Source organism: Podarcis bocagei, assembly GCF_964188305.1.
Source record: "Podarcis bocagei genome assembly, chromosome: 11".
NCBI lineage: Eukaryota > Metazoa > Chordata > Lepidosauria > Squamata > Lacertidae > Podarcis > Podarcis bocagei.
The window spans coordinates 34,355,448-34,375,998 of record NC_138136.1 but is presented as its reverse complement, the minus strand read 5'-3'; the positions used below and the strand labels follow the sequence as shown (position 1 = coordinate 34,375,998).

The 20,551-nt window shown below is 40.9% G+C and overlaps 1 protein-coding gene and 1 long non-coding RNA gene across 5 annotated transcripts; one reads left to right on the top strand and one right to left on the bottom strand.

Annotated features, from left to right (window-relative positions):
* Window positions 1-29: 29 nt before the first annotated feature.
* Window positions 30-18,948, bottom strand: GTF2H2 (general transcription factor IIH subunit 2). Of its 4 annotated transcripts, none has more exons than XM_081212520.1 (16): window positions 18,818-18,948; window positions 17,914-17,989; window positions 17,735-17,812; window positions 17,364-17,400; window positions 15,129-15,215; window positions 14,482-14,532; window positions 12,851-12,905; window positions 11,185-11,290; window positions 9,690-9,780; window positions 9,406-9,493; window positions 8,563-8,670; window positions 7,352-7,415; window positions 6,412-6,515; window positions 5,666-5,768; window positions 2,740-2,779; window positions 30-1,659 (listed from the first exon to the last, which is right to left on the bottom strand). In XM_081212520.1, exons 2-16 carry the CDS (start codon window positions 17,967-17,969, stop codon window positions 1,540-1,542), a joined length of 1,188 nt encoding a protein of 395 aa, XP_081068646.1. In that variant the 5' UTR covers window positions 17,970-17,989; window positions 18,818-18,948; the 3' UTR covers window positions 30-1,539. The 4 variants fall into 4 exon arrangements, with proteins under 4 accessions (XP_081068646.1, XP_081068647.1, XP_081068648.1 ...); XM_081212521.1 differs by having other exon boundaries at window positions 18,686-18,827; XM_081212522.1 differs by lacking the exon at window positions 18,818-18,948 and adding an exon at window positions 18,651-18,811.
* On the top strand, window positions 3,098-5,659 carry LOC308597078. Its single transcript, XR_014012822.1, has 3 exons — window positions 3,098-3,927; window positions 4,373-4,390; window positions 4,855-5,659. It is a non-coding gene; the product is annotated as an uncharacterized lncRNA (long non-coding RNA).
* Window positions 18,949-20,551: the final 1,603 nt, after the last annotated feature.

The following is a 20,551-nucleotide window of genomic DNA, read 5'->3' as shown; positions in this document are numbered from 1 at the left end:
GTATGCCTAATAAAGTGCCTGCCACAACCTAAAGTAGAAATGATTGGTTTATTATTCAGAAATGAAAGATGAGCAGTACAAGTGCTTTAGAAAACGATAGTACAACTATGCAGGCAGCAAATACGATTTAATATGGTCACCCACCTTAGTTTAGAAGAATGAAAGAGTCCCTAACTACCCAGAGCTTAGAGAGTGAGTGCAGCAGTTTGCCAGACTCATACTGAAAAGAAAGGAGGGCGTATACACCTAATGGAGCAAGTGGACCACAAAAGTCAGGGATCTGACATATGTGAAAGTTAAGTTCCCCCCTTCAAAATCCCATGGCAGCAAGGCAACAGAGGTCTCTCAGCCATTCCTTTGGTCCATGGTCATGTGCCTGATTTCTTCTTAAAGGATGCGTCTAAGAGAAGTTTTAAAAAATTCATTTCATACTCCTACTGATTTAGATCATAGCACTTCCCTCTACCATCTTTTCATTAGTAAAGGTAAAGGGACCCCTGACCATTAGGTCCAGTCGTGACCGACTCTGGGGTTGCGGCACTCATCTCGCTTTATTGGCCGAGGGAGCCAGCATACAGCTTCCGGGTCATGTGGCCAGCATGACTAAGCTGCTTCTGGCGAACCAGAGCAGAACACAGAAACGCCGTTTACCTTCCCGATGGAGCAGTACCTATTTATCTACTTGCACTTTGACGTGCTTTCGAACTACTAGGTTGGCAGGAGCAGGGACCGAGCAATGGGAGCTCACCCCATCTCGGGGATTCGAACCGCCAACCTTCTGATCGGTAAGTCCTAGGCTCTCTGGTTTAACCCACAGCGCCACCCGTGTCCCTTTTCATTAAAAGGTGCTTTATAGATTTCTTCTACTGAAGACAGCACCCTATAGTCGCCTTTGACTGGACTTTACCTTTTTCTTTTCTTTTTTAACTGTGTGGTACAGTTCTATCTCTTGCCTGCAGAAGCTGAAGTGCAATTGAACATAAAAAGACTCTCATCTGTAATCATTATAGTAAAAACAAAACACGCAGCACACTAACACTGTTTATTGAAACGGAGATTGCCTGACATCACTCTCAACCTTTGCCAACACAGAGAAGCAGCTCTTATCATGAGATGGTCTAGAGTGACCATCGCACCAGGGATTTTGCATCCTAGATTTTAAGTCCTAATGACATATTAAACTTGCTTCTCCATGACTGTGTTTTCTGGCTTGTAGCCTATTGTGCTGATTATTATTTAAAATGAAAGCAAGAGCCACTAATTTAGGACACATATCCATTTCAAGTTTCAGAGGTACAAACTTGCACACTGTTCAGATTATTTCAGAAGAAGAAAAAGTTTCAATAACTAGTTCCACATACAAATAGCTGTACACACATGTATATTCAAACTGGGTGTGGAAATAGTAATATTTACATAAGCATTCAGCAAAGTGCTCTTCCTCATCTTAAGCTATTTTGCTGAAGACCTTCACTGAACAGTCAAGTTGAATTTTTTACTCACAGAAAAGCAACCAACATTGTTGATCATTAGGTAGCATCACACACAGGGCGGGGCAGGATGCTTGTGAATGCAACCCGGACAGCAGTGCAGAGTATCATGAGCAAAAAGATCACATTCTACACAAAACGCACACTGGCAGACTTTACATATATAGACCTACAAAAAAAAAGATTTGAAATTTAAAACGTTACATTACAGCAGATACTAGAATTATTTTTTGCAACTATTGCCTTGTGTACTGAACACCTAACATAGATTTATCTGCTATGATCATAATGCATATTATTTTAAGTTGCCCTTCTGTTTACGTTTTTGATTGTTTGGTTAGCCACTTTCAGACATGAAGTAAAACACCCTAAAATGTTTCATTTCATTTAATAATATGGACTATATTTTGCAGCACAGCACAGCACATCATGGCAGTTGGAATATTCCAATGCACTGAACTAGTCTTGACAAGGTGGCATCACTGTGAATATTGAAGCCCACCCCCTTTGCCAGCTGATGCTGTATAGCAGGGATAAGTGCTTCACTAACAAAATCCCTGCTTTATCCCTGCCCAAACACCAGGAACAAACCCTCAAGCCCAGTTTTCAGGTGGATTGGTTTGCTGGAGAGAGCCACAGTTGCACAGACAGGTGTGTGATGCTCAAAGGAACCCTTTCACCAACCTATGTTGGTGTAGCATCGACTGGACAAAGTTGGGTCAGGTCTGGCCTGCCCAGCTTGCTCATACAGGCCTTGGAAATATATACCAGGTCAGACACCTCAGCTATGATTAGGTGCCAGATGAGGATTGTTTTATTGAGAACTGACCTGGCGTTCATGAGCAGGACCACATGGTGGGAAGGTTGGTATAGCACAGACTTACATCGCTACCACTCCATAAATATTTTGTTTGATCAATCATTGACATTTTAACCAATGCACCACTTTGCTTTTAATTTGAATGTTACCATATTAGCAAAACTTCTTTTATATATCAGGAAAGAGCCTTGATCTATCAACTAGCCCAGACACATTTTTATAGCCTGCAAAGAGACAATCCTAAACATTACTAAATATTTCTGCTCTCTCTGATGTAAAAGTTATGACCTTTGTTTATATTGTATTAAGTATTAAACATTCAATAACAATTTTTTTTAGCTGGAAGAGAAGGATATGGACAAAAAACATTACTTGCCTGGAGAGCAAGCAAATATAATGTAATTTATAGGTTGAACGCTGAAGACTTACATGCTGATCTGTAATTTCTCCTTGGCATCCTTGGCAATAGCTGTTTAAAAAGAATATTTACGAAGAGATTTTAGAGAGACTAATTAATACATACCGTATTTTTCGCTCTATAAGACACACCAGACCACAAGACGCACCTAGTTTTTGGAGGAGGAAAACAAGAAAAAAAATATTCTGAATCCCAGAAGCCAGAACACCAAGAGGGATCACTGTGCAGCGAAAGCAGTGATCCCTCTTGCTGTTCTGGCTTCTGGGATAGCTGCGCAGCCTGCATTCGCTCCATAAGACGCACACACATTTCCCCTTACTTTTTAGGAGGGAAAAGGTGAGTCTTACAGAGCAAAAAATACGGTACTTCATGTTAAACCTCTATTTCTCATGCCTTAAATTATGGGTGGAGAACATTTTGGGCCTCTTACATCCCAACCACCAACTTTGACAAGTGGGCAGGGACCACCCACCTGTCAATCAGCTTACATCATGATGACGTAAGGCGACTGGTAGGTGGACAATCCCACCCACCCGTCCAAGTTGATCCACAACAGTAGGGAGAGGGGTCTGCTTCATCAGCACATTCCCCCCAGGAAACACAGTGGAGAATTAGCACCCAATACACCCCACGATGTTAGCTGATGGACACATAGACATGGTTTGGGACAAATGACCTGGTGAGCCAACATTCACCCAAGGGCCAGAAGTTCCGCACCCTCGCCTTAAGTATATATAACAGAAATGATGCAGATCTTTCTCTAGTTATTCCTGCCTCCACTCCACTCCCTTTGTTGTCTCCCCTTTGTTGCCTTACAGAGTGTAAACCCTCTGACGTAGGGACCTGTTCACAGTGTTTTGTAAAGCGTTATGTGCATGCATAGGGTCTAAATAAACAGTAACAGTGCTGCTACTGTTGTGTTTATAAAGCAACTATTACTTTAATAACAGAATATAGGATCAGAACCAGATAATCGAATGCCAGAAATGTACAGCAGCTATTATGGGTACCTTGCAACTTATGCACATTTAACTTGCATGCAATCAGCTTTACATGCTCGGCCCCCCCAAAATATCATTTTCTGAAAGTGGGTGGAAAGGGGGCTGGTGGGGAAAAAACTTTGGCAACGCCACCTGTCATTGAACCCAATGTGTTTTGACCATATGCAATTTTGGCTTTATGCGTTATCCCCAGAACATGTCAGTATATGGAAACATCAAAGCTGCAGACACCCAGATTGTTGACATCACATGATGCGCCTATCTGTGGGAAAGAAGAATTTCCCAGGAGGTTCATAGGCTGGAAAAGTCTCTGTGAGGAGTGTAATTTGAAACCTTCCGTTTGCGCATGTTCAGGAAGTTTGTCAGACGTGCTAGAAGAACTGAACTGAAAGGACGTGTTTTTCTCTAGTGCTGTAATGTCAGAAATAAACATCATGTAAATAGATTTCTGACTTACCGTATTTTCTTTCCCCTGCGGAAGCAGGAGGGAGGGGTTGTGCATTTTGCCCATGCTTGGGAAAATGTCGCCTATGAAAATCTCCCTGGTCTGTCTGGATATCAGCCAGAGGAGGTTACCGGTAAGCAAGCTCTGAGGACAGTGAGAGGGGCCAGCCTCTGTGGAGGGGGGCTTGCAAACCGACAGAACCCCTGCCTGTATACCGTATTTTTCGCCCCATAGCATGCACCAGCCCATAGGACGCACCTAGTTTTTTAGGGGGAAATAAAGAAAAAAAAATTATTTCCCCCCCAGGCGCAGGGCTGGGTCGGGGGAAGCCGGAGCTTCCCCAGCCCCCAGAACAGGCTGCTCTCCGCAAGCCGTGGGAGGGCTCCCGTGGCTTGCGCAGAGCTACCCGAAGCCCCGGCGCGACTGCTCAGCGCGCCCGGGCTTTGGATCTAGAGGCAGCTCTGCACAAGCCGTGGGAGCCCGGCGGGAACTCCTGCGGGCTCCCAAGGCTTGCAGATGTGTTCCTGAAGCCTGGAGAGCGAGAGGGGTCAGTGTGCACCGACCCCTCTCGCTCTCCAGTCTTCAGCGAAAGTCTGCATTCGCCCCATAGGACGCACATACATTTCCCCTTCATTTTTGGAGGGGAAAGGTGCGTCCTATAGGGCGAAAAATACAGTAAGTGTTACTTTTAATGGGGACTTACAATGCACAGAGAAATGTCCAATAGTCCAGCCAAAACAGGGATAACCCGTGTCTAGCAAAAAAGATCCCTCACATGTTCCTACTTTCACTTGTGTCAACACAAAAACTGCATGATTATATTAATGATATTGTGGCATAAAATATTGGACCCTGTGAAATGACAGAAGCTGTAACTGTAAAGAGCTAAAGTTCTTTATTTGAAAATATTCCAATTAGTAACGCAAATTACTGTATGAGAATATTGCCGCTCTGGTCACTCAAGAAAGAAGAACAGAAGTGTCAGTTTACCACCATACAATCAGAGTTCCCAATTTGCTCATAATAATGAACCCTTATATCTGAAACAAAAACCTGTTTCCAAAATGAATGATTCATGGTGAGTTGATTGACACAAAACTTGGGGGGGGGGGGATGTTGTATCACAAATTGTTCTTATTCCAAGCAAAACATTACCCTGCTATCTTTTTAAAGGAACTAGAACAGTGGTGGGATCAATGGCTACTGGCTATTTAAAAGGAAATGGTAGTCAAACCCAAAAAGGTGACAATCCTTGCTCTGTTTCAGTAGCCGCAAGCTCCAGAGCCATTCTTGGAAACAGCAGAAATGGGAATTATGAAAAGATAGTTCACCCTTTGGTGGGAAAGAAACCCCCTGCAAATGTACCATTGTTACTATGTGTTCACCATGGTGTTGTGGTCTGTAGGCAGAGATAAAGCTATCAACCCATCACATGCTGGAAACATTAACCCCTGGTATTCAGACTGGTTATACCAGACATCTTTTACACACCGTTCTCCTATATACTGTTCCAGTGGGACTTCCTGAAAGGCATCCAAAGGAAATAGGTGATGGTAAGATCGAGCCAGATGGGGTGCAGATACTAGTGTAAGACCTACAAAAAATTATCAGTGTATTTATAAAGGGTTCCTGAAAAACAATTCTCAATTATCCTTTTTAAAACGTAGCTTTAACTTATTAACCCTCTTATTAGTATTTCAAACTTCTGCTCCTCTCATGAAACTTGTTTAACATATACAGCCTTACGGATGTAAAAAGTATGCAAATTCTGCTCTTCACCATGTAAATGACAAGGTTTTGTTCTGGATGTCACTTCTGAATGCTTGGAAGATATGAACAGAGTAAAGGAGTGCTTTTGGTATGTACAAATGACACTTAATTCATGGTCAAGAGACCACTACCAACCCCCTATCTGTAACTAATGTGAAGGGCTTCTAGATGAAAGGATATGACTTTTACACAGGCCTGATCTGTGGCAACATTTCGTTTAGAAGTTAAATATTGGGGAAACTCACCACCTTCCACCCCAGAAAAGAAACTGAGTACCGGGAATGTCATGATTGCCTCACACATTGAAGCTGGATAGCATGCACAATTGTGAAGTGTGTGGCTAAACCACAGTGGATGCAGCAAGAATCAAGGCTGGTGGCTTACTTTTCTGTTTTCCCAGTTGGGGGTTAGAGCACACACACACCCCCTACTATAATAGACAAAGATAAATACACTTAATTACTCACCACAAACTTTGCACTCCACAGGAAGCTCACAGTATTTAGCTCTACATTGGGGGCAGAAATATCCTCCCAGGGTAAGACCTGGATCATTGCTGTTTTCTAGCTGCCTGTAAAGAATAACATTTCCACCGCCCTGACAATGTTGCACAGAAACATTTTGAAAAAACTGAAAAGGTTTGTAAGGGTGAGAAATGGCATTAGGCCTCAAAGTTTATGGTTTTAGTTCTTGGAGAAGCCAGTATGGCTAAAGAAATCGCAATGCTTTGTCAAGCACTTGAAGAAGAGTTGCATTTTCCAGCAGGGGTGCTTCATCACTAGAATCAGTGCTGTTCACTGAGAGGGGGAGGGGAGAGGCCAGCATGGTTCAAGGCATGGGAAGAGTCAACCCGCTGCTCCCACTGGTGCATTTGTACCACACCATCCTCACTGCTGCCTTTCCCCTCCCCTCCCAGTAAGTCACTTGAGTCCACTATAATATTACAGAAGAAAAGGTGACTGTTCTGCAATGGAAAGACATTGAGATCTCCTTCTACGGCAAAAGAACTCTGCATTTGTTGTGCCATAAATCCATCTGGGAAGACCCATGCAGACACTGTATCCTTAAACAGTTCTACCTCATACAGAAAGTTGGTTCAACTGAAATTCTAGCAATAATAAAATTTACAATGAGCAAAACCTAGTTTTAGTTAAACAGAACTGAAGACCAAAATCTAGACATATGGGGAAGAACAGCTACACAGCCAAACCTGCCTTGGATGTTTCCACCAAATTATTTCTGAATGCTGAAAGAGGCTATGGGCTGCTATTAAAATGATGTTTTCCCTTACACTACTGGAGCTCTTGAAGCAGTAATTTCAGATAAAATGCTGGCTGTTCAATATACTCATTCAGACTTTTAAATCACGGTCCATGCCATGTCTAAACAAAGAAACCCATTACTTACGCCATGCTAAAAGATGGCTTTGCGTCCTGATCAGTCAAAGATGCAATGGTGTGCTGAGGAAAGCCTAGCGGAAAAGAACAGTCATAGTTTTAAGTCACTTTATATGTATTGTGGTCCTCATTTAAGAGGAGAATCTTAGTGTGCATTGATTTGCACCCCAATATAAGCCACTTTACCGCGCTGACACACAAATCTCTGTGTGGTCGGCCTGGACCATGCCATCACTAGGTAGACAGGGCAAAATGTATGTTACAGATAACTGAAAATGGTAATAACCTGCAGTTAATAAACAATAACTGTCTAAAGCAGTGGTTCTCAAAGAGTGTGGCACTGCGCATGGGTGTGGCAGGAGAGAGGATGGCAATTGTCAGGGGAAGATTCAAGGATAATAATAAAAAATTTAAACATTTCAGTGTGGTATGGATATACAACTGCAAACAGTATCTACATCTCTCTTCAAGAGTATTGGCCATTCTTCTACAGTTCTCCACAACATATTGCTGTGAACAAGGATTTTCAACTCTGACAAATATGAAAGATCAGAAAATGGAAAGGCTTCTTTGTGTTGATAAGGAGATGAGAGTTTGTCTCAAATTAGACCTAATACAGTCGTACCTTGGTTGACGAATGCCTTGCAACTCGAATGTTTTGGCTCCTGAATGCCACAAACCCGGAAATGAGTGTTCCGGTTTGTGAATGTTCTTTGGAACCCAAACGGCTGACACGGCTTCCATGGCTTCTGATTGGCTGCAGAATCTTCCTGCAGCCAATCGGAAACTGCCGAAAATTTTGGAAGTCGAATAGACTTCCAGAACGGATTCCATTCGACTTCCGAGGTACCACTGTATTATAAGGTAGTTGTGTTCTGTGTCATAAATCAAGCACTGCTAGGAGTTATTTCTTTTTGTTTCCCAATGCATTTCTTATCAATAAAAAATGCAGTGTGGCACAAGCAAATTTTTGTTCTGACAGCGCAGCCCAAAGTTTGAGAACCACAGGTCTAAAATATCTGCAGAATACAAGTGAAATATTACCGAGTATGGCAGGAGATAATTTATGCCAATTACTGGCAACCACAATATAACACTGAAATCGCCAGCTCAGAATAGGTGATCTTTAGCACTATCCTAATTGCTTGCCTCTGGATTTAGAGTAAATAATGCTGTGTGTTCAATACCAGTATACAAAAATATGAAAGGACAATTTCTTACCCATTCGAATAAGCGAGCTTTCAGAACTTGAACTAGCTGGTGGTGGACTGACGTGGTGCATCAGAAGTTCCCTATAATGGCTTTCATCTAAAATGACATGATAGGTTCCTGCCACACAAGGAAACAAAATAAAAATCTAATTAACTGAGAGCAGGCATCTCAGCAGTGGCTCATCTGGTTGCCAGTGGTAAGTAAGAATTGTCAATAAGTGACCAAGGAAAGGAGCCCTGCAAAACCAATTAGTTCTCTTTTCCTCCTTTTAGCCAAACCTGACACAGGTATATGTGGGCAGATGGGTGAGTAAAAATACATGTCATCTACTACCTTGTGGACCTAATTGTGAGGCTTTTTGAAAGTATGTCAGAGGAAAGGCTGCAATGGTTTAACAGCAAATGAAAAGTTTTGCACTAATTCCATCAGAGCGCAAAGAGATAAAAAGGTTTTGACGTGAAAAGTCATTTAGATAAGCCTAGATAACGCTGACTGACTTTGTAAAGATTAACTATTTATGAAATTTTCCTTCTGTTAGCATCAGCTTTTAGTGATTTGTCATCAAAATATGTTAGATACGAGCAGTTTTTATTTTATTTATTCCAGACAGCTCTTTGGGGCAAATGCCAGTCAAAAGCAGCTAACAATCAAAACCAAAGAAAGATTTTAAAAAACCTGATAGATATTTTTAAAAGCTAAAAACTACAGTTCAAAACTACAGTCAGACGATCATCCAAATTATAAACTTCACAGCAAGAAGGCCAACTGAAAATGCAGGCCTTCATGGCTTTTTCAATTTAGTTAATGGTTCTCTCTCTCACTCACTCAGACACACTCAATACATATACATACCACCAGTTTCCCGGGCAAGTACAGTGCAAACTCGAACTTCAGCAGAAAGGCCAATAATAGACACTCTGATCTTAACTGCCTTTAAACTCTTTGATATAAAAAAGAGAAAACATGCAATAAGAGATCTAAAAAAACCTATAAAATGTGCAAGGCTTTCAGGATTCTGTAACAAATATTTGTTTCAAGCATGTTAAGTATCTCTGCATCATCCCAAATGTCAAGAAAGTCCAGCATTCATTCTGGATTGTTTTAATAGAAAAAGAAAAAAGCAAAAACTTGTGTACCTTAATTAGATCATAAATATTGGAAGGATCACATGTTGTCAGGCTGCTGAATATTACTAAGACTTCTCTGCTTGTATGCCCTGGCATATGCCTAGAGAGAATAAAACACTCTTTTATGTTTGTGACAAACAAAAACAAGTGCCAAAACAATCAAGCGCAATCAAGAGACCCATTTCTACATAAATTACATAAATTACGTGAGAAAATTATTTTACACTCTGACAGCAATGAGACTTGTTATGAATCGGTGCAGAGAAGATGTTGCACATAGACACACAGCATGAGTAGGAGCATTTATGCTCACTAAGTAGTTTGGTGGTTCAGCCAAGGCTGTTGAAAGCAAAGTAAGAAATAGGGGAGGGGAATCAGTCTTGGACATATGGGCTTTAAACATTTAGCACTGTAACTTAGCACATACTAATCTCCAAGATAATTCTGCAGTTTGCTTTGAGTTGCTGCAGCATCTTCAAATTGCAGAATGTCCAAGAGCCAGGGTGGGCAATCTCTGGCTAAGTCTTTGAATCTGGACCACAGCCTGCCCTCTTCAGTGCCATTCACCATGTACTAAGTAATTAGCCCTCGGTCTTAGGAAAAAGGTCCCATTTGCACAAATGGAACCGTTCTTTTCCCTGTGACTACTTACTGCATGGGGAGGAAGCTAACATTCCCCTCACCCTATGCACAACACCCCCCCAAAAAAAATATCTAAGCCTAAGTGCCACACTGAGTAGGGGCAGGAAGAGAGAGGAGAGAAAAGGTGGAGAGATAACATAAGTGACTGTTTAAATGGCTGTGTGAGAATTGGGCTTGTATGGATGTGTGTGAATGGGGAGATAATTTAAATGGATGGGTACATGTGAATGGGGAGGTGTACGCAGTTTTGTTCTCAATATGCAGTCCCTGGAAGTTTACCCAAGACTCTTGCAGAAAGATTCCCCAATCTTGACAAAGAGGGACAATCTAGTTCTTCAACAAAATATTCTATTATTGGATAAAAGAACTTCAAACAGGAAATTCTAGTATGAAACTACTTATCAAGAAATTTGATTCTATCACCTGTGGCCTGAATACAGAACAGGTTCTTATCCCAATATAGGTGTTAATTAGCTAACCAATGCTACAATGTTTACGGTATCATCAACACTGCTCTGGGAACGGTCACTGTAATTATTTTACATGCATTTAAACTTTAACACAATTGTCAGACTGTTTTATTGCATTTGATTTCCTTCTAACCTAGTTTACACTCTGCCTCTCCCCAAACCATGAGTAAAAACATTCCATATGTCTAATGAAATGAATGAAAGTTTATACCATAATAAATATACTAATCTTTAAGGGGCTACAAAACTTGGCTGTTTTTGCTGAAGCAGATTAATGAATGCTGAAAAGGGATACTTGATTAATAAATCACTCTCCCTGTGATTATAGTCAGATAGATCTCCATGGTTGCTAAACAAAAAAAAGCACACTACAGTAGACTATATATACTTACTTTAATGTTTGTGCGGCCAAATTTAAGGCATTATATAAAGATGGCTCTCCGAGACAAGACATATCTACAGCTTTTTTCAAAGCAGCTGTGTGTTTTCTCGGATTCCCTATGAGGAAAATCACTCATTATCAAACATCAGAAAATATCTGAATTAAAAACAAATATTATGACATAAAACGCTGCTTTTATTAGCAGGAAGGAAGGAAAATACAAAGGAAGTAAACTGACACACATTCATGCAATATCATCCCATGGTCTGGCATTATAGCTGAATCAAGACTATACAGTGGTGCCCCGCAAGACGAATGCCTCGCAAGACGGAAAACCCGCTAGACGAAAGGGTTTTCCGTTTTTGAGCTGCTTCGCAAGACGATTTTCCCTATGGGCTTGCTTTGCAAGACGAAAACGTCTTGTGAGTGTTCCGATTTTTATTTGCTTCCCCCCCTTTTTCTAATCCGCTAAGCCTTTAATAGCCGCTAAGCCTTTAATAGCCGCTAAACCGCTAATAGCGCTAAACCGCTAAGCTGCTAATAGGGTTGCTTCGCAAGACGAAAAAACCGCTAGACGAAGAGACTCGCGGAACGGATTAATTTCGTCTTGCGAGGCACCACTGTACCAACAATGCTCATTAAGTCTCCAGGCACCCCAAGCCCACCTTTCATTATCACATGAAAGCTCAAAACAAGTATTTTTCATGCACTCCTTCTCCTTTGCCGCAAGAGGGTCCTCTATCCATTCAATCAACTAGTTTCCCTTATTCAAGCCCTGCTTCATCTTTGTCCAGTGTCCATTATGCCTAAGAAATGGGGCCTGCAACAAAATGCTGCAATCTAGAGCAGCCTTTGTGAACCTTGGGAACCCAGCTATTGTTGGACTACAACTCCCATCATCCCTGACCACTAGTTCTGCTAGCTAGGGATGATGGGATTTGTAGTCCAACAAAATCTAGGGACCCAATGCTGACAAAGTCTGGTCTAGAGTGATAAGAGTGATCCTGTTCACAGTTCTAGTCAGCCAATCAGTCAACCATCCCCTTCTCCAGAAAACCATTTCATTTTCTCCACCCCATTTTCTTTTCCAACTGATTGTCAACATTCTGGGACTGAGAATGCTTAATCTTCATTGCACTTTTTACTTGGGGGGTGTACATATACACAACTAAAACGCTGGTTCAATGCTTTATTTAAAATTTTAGAAATTAAAAGCTTGCTTTGGGGACATGTCACATGTGGCAGCCAATCAGCACTGGGCACATCTGGCTGCTGAATCAAATTTGCAAAACCAAACCTGTCACCGTCCCCACCACATACATACACTTAAGGTCAATACCATCCTGGAGAAAACTTTATTTAAACAGCAAACAGTGAATGAATTTACAGAGTTGCCCTCAAGTAAAGTTTCATTTGTACACAGTCTAAGGTAGAAACATCATAGGGAACATTCTCTTTAAACTTTCTACTTCTCTCCAGTAACTATCCTTAAATTTCCAGTGTACTTTTAAAGTTCACACTGGGTCAAAGTCAGTTGTCTGTATCATGATTATTATAGCAATAATGGCCGAATGAGCCAGAAATATAGAAGATATTATCTGTTTTGCTTTTTTAAAAAATGGCAAGGCCATAATAATGAATCTCTTCTCAGTATGAAAGAAATAATTTGTTCATACCTGAAAGCTCAGTAAGTTTTTCAGCTCTTTTGCCCTTAGTCACAATAATGCCAACCTGCCAGAAAGATGTCTACTATTAATAGAGTCACAGAGTAATGAAGTCTTGTTGAGCCCAACCATGTTTTCCAACTTACAGAGGTGGCAGCAGAGGGCCAAGAATCATTTGCAGAGCTTATAGTAACAAGTTACTTGAGATGCAAAGAAGACCAAGAGCCACCTAGCAATCCTGCAGCTTCCCATCAAAACATGTAATGAGCAACACTGCAGGGAATTCGACATGGCAGAGCTGGATAGTTTCATCTCCACCTGCCTTTGAATTATGGAAGCCATTGCTACTTCCACTTACCCCATGACATCAACAGCTGGGGATAAGTTTGACCAAGAGCTATAAATATGAAATCTGGGGGGGGGGGGATGTTTATGCCGTTTCTGGTAATCTATATAATTCATTCTACTATATTTACAGCAGCTTTTATTCCATAAGCGTGATGAAGAAACAGAGTTTGACACTGCAAATTTCAGAATCTCGGAAGTCTCTGCTTTAATATTATTATTATTAGCCACTTCCTAATTAGTTTCCGGGACACGGGTGGCGCTGTGGGTTAAACCACAGAGCCTAGGACTTGCCGATCAGAAGCTCAGCGGTTCGAATCTCTGCGACAGGGTGAGCTCCTGTTGCTCGGTCCCTGCTCCTGCCAACCTAGCAGTTTGAAAGCACGTCAAAGTGCAAGTAGATAAATAGGTACCGCTCTGGCGGGAAGGTAAACGGCGTTTCCGTGCGCTGCTCTGGTTTGCCAGAAGCGGCTTAGTCATGCTGGCCACATGACCCGGAAGCTGTACGCCGGCTCCCTCGGCCAATAAAGCAAGATGAGCGCAGCAACCCCAGAGTTGGTCACGACTGGACCTAATGATCAGGGGTCCCTTTACATTTTTATTTAGTTTCTTGATAGCCTAGGTGGATACAAAGACAGGCTTGATGGGAGGTGATGCCTGATGAAATCAAAAGCTGAGGGAAGGAGGGGAAAGGCAAAAGGAGGGGTGGTCAGAGGCTTCATTGCACTGTGTCATTTCTTGCTCTTGCCCATAGATAACAGAAGCAAAATGAATTGTGCAAAATCATCAAATGCATGCTCATTTATATGGACCAAACCCTATTCAGGCATTATAAATCACCTTAGTATTAATCACATGGATTAGAGAGCAAAGTCCACCTACTGGCCTGACTGCCAAGTCCCCTGCTGGTGTCCAGCCCCCTTTGGCTATGCATTGGAAGATGGCCCTGTGATTTGGAAGCATGATCGCATAGAACTCTGAATCATGGTGGCAGCCTGTGCTCATGGAGCAGGCTCCCTTCTTCAGACATTCTCCAATGCACAGGCAGGGATGAAGATATTAACCCCCTCATTTAGAATGCCAAAATGCTTTGCGCTTTATTGACAGAAAATTGAATTATCCCAGTACAACATTTTCATTATTTAATTTTAACATAAATCATGGCTTTTATTTTGTCTTTAGAATGTTTTTAACTCACCGATATGCTAATAGTCACACTTAAGATTGCTTTTAGCTAAACATTCAAAGAGGTGATTATTTCTAATCTGCAGCAACCATCTCCAGCACAGTGTACATACCTGACTAATCGGATTTTGGTCAAAATATTCTTCAACAAAATATTCCAGTAACTACAAAAAGAGAAATATCATTAGATCCATTAGTTCTCAAGTGTTACTTTACAGTGCACAACTTTATAAACATCACAACAGTCATTTTATACCTAGTTATCAAAAAAGATAAAAGCTTCTTGTCATCTAAAAAGTATGCATGATAACTAACAAAAAAAAAGTTGTGGTTACCAATGGTATTTCAAGAGTGATGTTAAGGTCCATCTAAACCTTATTTTTAGGACAGTTATTGACTTTCAGGAGGAATTTGAAAACATTCCCATTTGATGGCTGAAAGACACTGTTCCTGGAAACCCTGAGATTACCAGATGAGAAAGGGAAACAAATGAAGGATAATTTATCACATTTGTTTCCTTCTCTCCACCTTTCCTTCAAGAGATTCTAGGTGATGTTTGCTGTATCTAACCACACCCAATTCATCCTCCAAACCACTCTGCAAGGTACATTATGCTTAGAAATGGGACTTGGCCCATGGTTATCCAGTGGGTTTCAGAGCTGAGCAAGAACTTGAATCTGAGTTGTCCCAATCTGACATTTTATCTATTTTCATTGATTTCCGTGATCTTAGAGAAATGCAAGTTATCAAGAATAAATACCTTTAGGGTACACGTTAGCCTGGTAGGTTTTAAATCCTGGTCTTCCATTGTTCTTGATCCATCAACCACTACATACAGGTGACGCATCTACAAATGGGTAAGATATTTTTAGGGAATTCAAATATATTTTATTATAATATTCATAAAATAGAGTATCAGGCCAATATGATACATACCTTTTCAAAAGTAATCTAGGATTCACAAATTATTCTAAATGCACAACACTGCAAAGGAATTGTGGGCTGTTGGCCCCTTCTTTCAGAGTTACAGAAATATATCTGAAAACTGAAAATCTATGCGTACTTGCTTTTGAGTGGTCCCCACTGAATCCATGGAACTTACTTCAGGGTAAATTTACACTTCAGGCTGTTTGTTTTTCTCTTTGTGCTGGTTTTGGGTTTTTGTGTTTACTGACAGTATTATTTGCTTTTAAGCAGCACACAGCATTGAGCCAAGGAAGCCTGTCAACCTTTATCATACTATATACTCACTTATTCCCTGAAACCCATATTTTCCACTAATCCTGCCCTGACATTCTCTTAGACATGCATGGGTTGTTGGTTTGTTTTTTTAAAATGATTCAGTTCAGATACATTACACTCAACATCCAATCTGGTCAACCACCAAAGCAGAGGACTAATGATAATAATAAAAGATACAGAGGGTTATATCCAACTAAGTTGTCCAGTGCAAGACTCTCCTCCCTCACCCCTACAAATAGGTTCTGGGATTCCCCCAACCCTATGAAGCAGATTGGGGGGGGGGGGTATGGGGAGAGAAGAGGTAGCCCCATTCAAGTCCTTGTGCTAACAGCACAACATCATTGGATGCAACCCAGAGACCTTTTCATCTGTTGCTGTGCCTCTAAGCACATTAAACTGGTATAATTTTAAACCGTTGCTTCATGACCCATGCTTTTAAGATTCTTGTTAGCCATCCTGGGTCTGGTTAAGAGGAAGAGGGGGCAGAAAAGAAGTTTAAATCCAATCAATTGTATGTACGGTAATCAAAATACATTTTTATTTTTTTATTAATAGTCCAATAACATCACAAATAAATGCAATGTAAAATTTGCACACAGCCTAAAATAATAATCAAGTAGAACTTTTCTCACGTCTTTATCCTAACTGAAGAATCCAGCATTTTACTATAACATCCCAAAACCAACTCTAAAAGCTGGTAAGCTGCAGTCAGAACCCCAGAGTCTTTATTGAAAGCACTTAAGCAAAGCTAAGACTTGTTTAAACTTTATTTGCTTTAAACAGAATCCAACTTCCCTCAACCAAAAAACAATCAGAGCTACCTTTTGTTTAGGCTGACTTCAGATTATCTCTGTGAACTTGGATGGCTATGCAATTTGAAGTTTATTGACCTGCTTGCTTGAAGCTCAAAGGTCATATGAACATGCCAAAATAGTTCTAGTTACAGGTAGGTAGCCGTATTGGTTTGTCAGAGTCAAAACACAATAAAAAAATTGCTTCCAGAAGCACCTTAGAGACCAACTAAGTTTTTTATTGGTATGAGCCTTTGTGTGCATGCAAGTATTCTTCAGGTATCTGAAGAAGTGTGCATGCACACAAAAGCTCACACCAATAACAAACTTACCGTAGTTGGTCTCTAAGGTGCTGCTGGAAGGAATTTCTTTATGCCTAAATAGATTATAGTTAAATGTCACTGCAATTTTACAAGAAGGTGTGTATGGTGTAGGGAAAGTTTTTCTCCCTCTCTCACAATACTAGAAGCCAGAGTTATCCAATGAATCTGAGTGGTGGGAGATTCAGAATGGACTAAAGGAAGTACTTCTTCACATAGCACATCCTCAGACTATGCAATTTGTTACCACAAGATGTAGTGATGGTCACCAACTTGGGCAGTTTTATGGAGGACAAAGGCTCTCAATGGCTATTAACCACAATGGCTATATACGACCTCCAGGATCAGTTGCTAGGGCACACAAGCAAGAGTGCTCATATCCCTCATGTGGGATTCCCATACACATCGGATGAACTACTGTGACATCAGAATGCTTTACAAGATGGACCTTTGATTTGATCCAGCAGGTCTCTTCTTGTTCTTATTGCTGAATGATAGTGCAGCTGTCTGCCCAAAGCAAACTGCAATCTAAGGAAAAACAAGTGGCTGACTATGCTATTATTAGGCATATGAACGAGACCTATTTCATATACAACTTCACAGCAAAATAAGTTTAGAGCCAAGTAGAAAAAGAGAACTTACCATCCCAAGTCGAACTTGTCCATGATGCTCAAAGATTCTGCAAAGTAAAAAAAAGAAGTTAATTGCTAATTGTTATAGCATTTATATATTATAGCATCTCACTTGTGAAAAACAGATTATATTCAATGACTCATATTTACTTTTTTAAAATACTTTGATACAAAAGTTTTTAATTATGCTGTGAAGATGGATGTCAGAGCCACATTGTAATCTGATTGACTATAACATCATACAACCTAAGTAGAATGAAGTTAGATTTTAATTTAAACTGGAAACTTTTCACCCTTCTCCTTGTAAGACTGCAGCAAAATGCAATTTATTCTGAAGTGTCATTTATAGTGCATTCCTACACTGTGCAGCTTCGTGATTACCTTTTTCTTTTGGCCTTAAAAAGAATATCCTCTATGCTGGCTTTCAATGATCCAGATTCATCTTCTTTAAGAACTTCCCTAGAAGCAACAAAAATAAAGTATAATATGCTGTATATAGATAACAGAAGACTACAGTTCTTAAACAATGGGGGGGGGGGGAGAGAAATATAAAAGCTTACCAAGTTCTTTCATAACCCCCTTCCCACCGTTTGGTTCTCTCTGGTTCATCATCCATTTCTCTTCCAAGTTAAGAAACTAATAAGGAAAATTATTATACTGTAATTTACAACTATATTTTGAGATATTATAATAGAATTTATAAATAAATAATTAAATAACACAACATATGTACACAACATATGTACAAATGGCTACATCTTGTCAGGTTCAAGGTTCCTGAATAGTACATAAATCAGAGAAATCAGATGTAACTCTCAGGAGAAGCCCTTATGAAACCCCATCAGCTTTTGTGGTCTTCAAGACTCAGAGTCTACAAAGCTCCATCCAGTACTAAAAACTAGGAAAAGGAGAGGTATTTGATGGGAAATGATTTATAACATCCTGATTCTGCTGCATCAGCACACATCACTACTCTGGTTGATCCGGAGCTGGGGTCCCAGCCTGGGCAGATTTCTGGCTACAAGGAAATCAACTAGATTTATTTATTTTTAATGCTCGCTTCAAGCCTCCCTCCCCCCCCCTCCCCTTCAGCTTAGGAAGTTTTGCTGATTTTAACGAGCCTTTTCCTGCAATTGACTTAAGAGGACAGAACATACAGTAAGCACATTTCAACCCTTACCCAAATGACTTTTTAAAAAAGAAAAGAACAAAACCAACAACATGAAAATAGCTAGGATAAAATGACACTTCCACCACCGAAAACTAAGATAGCTGCCACATATTACAACTTTAGCACCTCTAAACTCTCAAGAGCCAGACAAGTAGAACTACCCTCCTCAGCTAGTGGACAAGAACAAGGTTGGGCTTGGGACAAAAGCGTCTTGTTCCCACAAAGTCTCCTCGCTCAGGAATAGGCTAACAGCTCTCAGGGAGGTCTTGGGGGAGGCTGCTCTTGCCACCTGCCTTTATCTTTCAGGAGACAGAAAGAATCGAAGAGGAGGAACCAAAAGAAGCGCGCGCCCAAGAACCTAGTCGCATGCACTTCGGAGCCTCTCTAGGAAAACCATCTCTCTGGCTAAAGGTTCCACACTTTAAACATTCCGGCGGCAGCGCAAATATTGAGAAGAAGAGTTCCGCCGTGCAGAGAGCTTGTTGGGGAGAAAGATTAGAAGAAGGAAAGAGCAGGGTGACTGACATAGATGTAGGGAAAAAAAGTATGTTTCTGCTGCTATGGATGACGCAGCCTCAGCTTCTGGCAGCAATTAAAACCCACACTTTGCTATAGTCTGCGTCGCAGCAAAAACAACAAAGCCTGTGGGACTTTAAAGGCTGATAAAGGACTCTGAGTCTTCAAAAGCTTATGTCATAAAGAAGTTTCTCAGTTTCTTCTTTTCACGTCCCTGCCCCCAATGTGGGGACTCTCGGACTTTTAGAAACTCTTTAAAATAATGAACGGTTCAGGTGAAATAAGACTCCAATCTTTGCTGCCCTTTTGTCTTGGAAGGGGCGTGGGAATAAACTGGTGCAGCTGCTATGGACAGCTATTACTTCCTCCAGCCCAGAGAGACGCAGAGATGCTTCTCTTTTGCTAACGCTGCGGTTTAAGCCTACCTGTAGTGTCTACAGTGTTGCAGACCATGCCTTGTGACCTGGATAGCCTTCCTTGTCATCCAGTAGGTACTGTATTTTAGAGGCTAAAATTTAGAGGCTTGTAACTTTGGGACGCATCTCAGGGTGGGAAAGTTCTCCTTCTAATCACACAGACTTTATTCCCCCTCTGAGCTTCACCAGTTCCAGGGCTTAGCTTCAGCATACCCTCCAACATTTCTCTGATGAAAATAGGAATGTCCCATTCCATAATGATAATTATACTATTTATACCCGCCACATCTTACTGGGTTTCCCCAGGCCCTCTGGGCAGCTTCCAACATATATATAAAAACATAAGAAAACATTAAATATTAAAGATATTTTTTAAAAAAAAAACCCTTCCCTATACAGGATTGCCTTCAGATGACTCGTGAGTCTGATAACTCCATACTCTCCAACATTTCTCCAATGAAATAGGGACAGCCTAAGGAAAAGTAGAACATTCCAGTATCAAATCAAAAACCTGGATGGCTTCTCTAAATCAAGCACATCCCTGGAAAATAGGGACATTTAGAGGGTCTGCTTTAGCAGAGCATGTAGAAATCACAGGTTCAACTTAGCATCTCCAGGTAGAGCTGCCTGAAAACCTGTGGAACTGCTCCCAGTCAGACTAAGCTGAGCTTAATGGACCACTGATTCAAGGCAGCTTCCAATGTTCCACTGGCCAGCTGGTTCAGAACTATGCATCGCTTAAAGCAGGTGTAGGGAACCTTTGAGCCAGTTTATATTTAAGTCAAGAGGGGGCCCTTTGGACCGCTGGATGTTGCTGAACTACAACTCCCATCATCCACTGACACTGGCAGTGCTTGCTAGAGCTGATGGAAGTTGTGGTTCGGCAACATTTGGAGCCTCAACTGTTCCTCCCTCCTAAAAAAAAAGCTGGTACAAATTAAGCCTTACATTAATTAAGTATACTTAATCAAGTATATATCTGATCAGCTCCCTTCTCTACTCCAATTTATTGATAGTCTGTTTTTAAAAACTTATATCTCGTCTAGTTTTCAGAATAAATTCAAGGCGGCTAATAATAAAAATCAGTTAAAATAT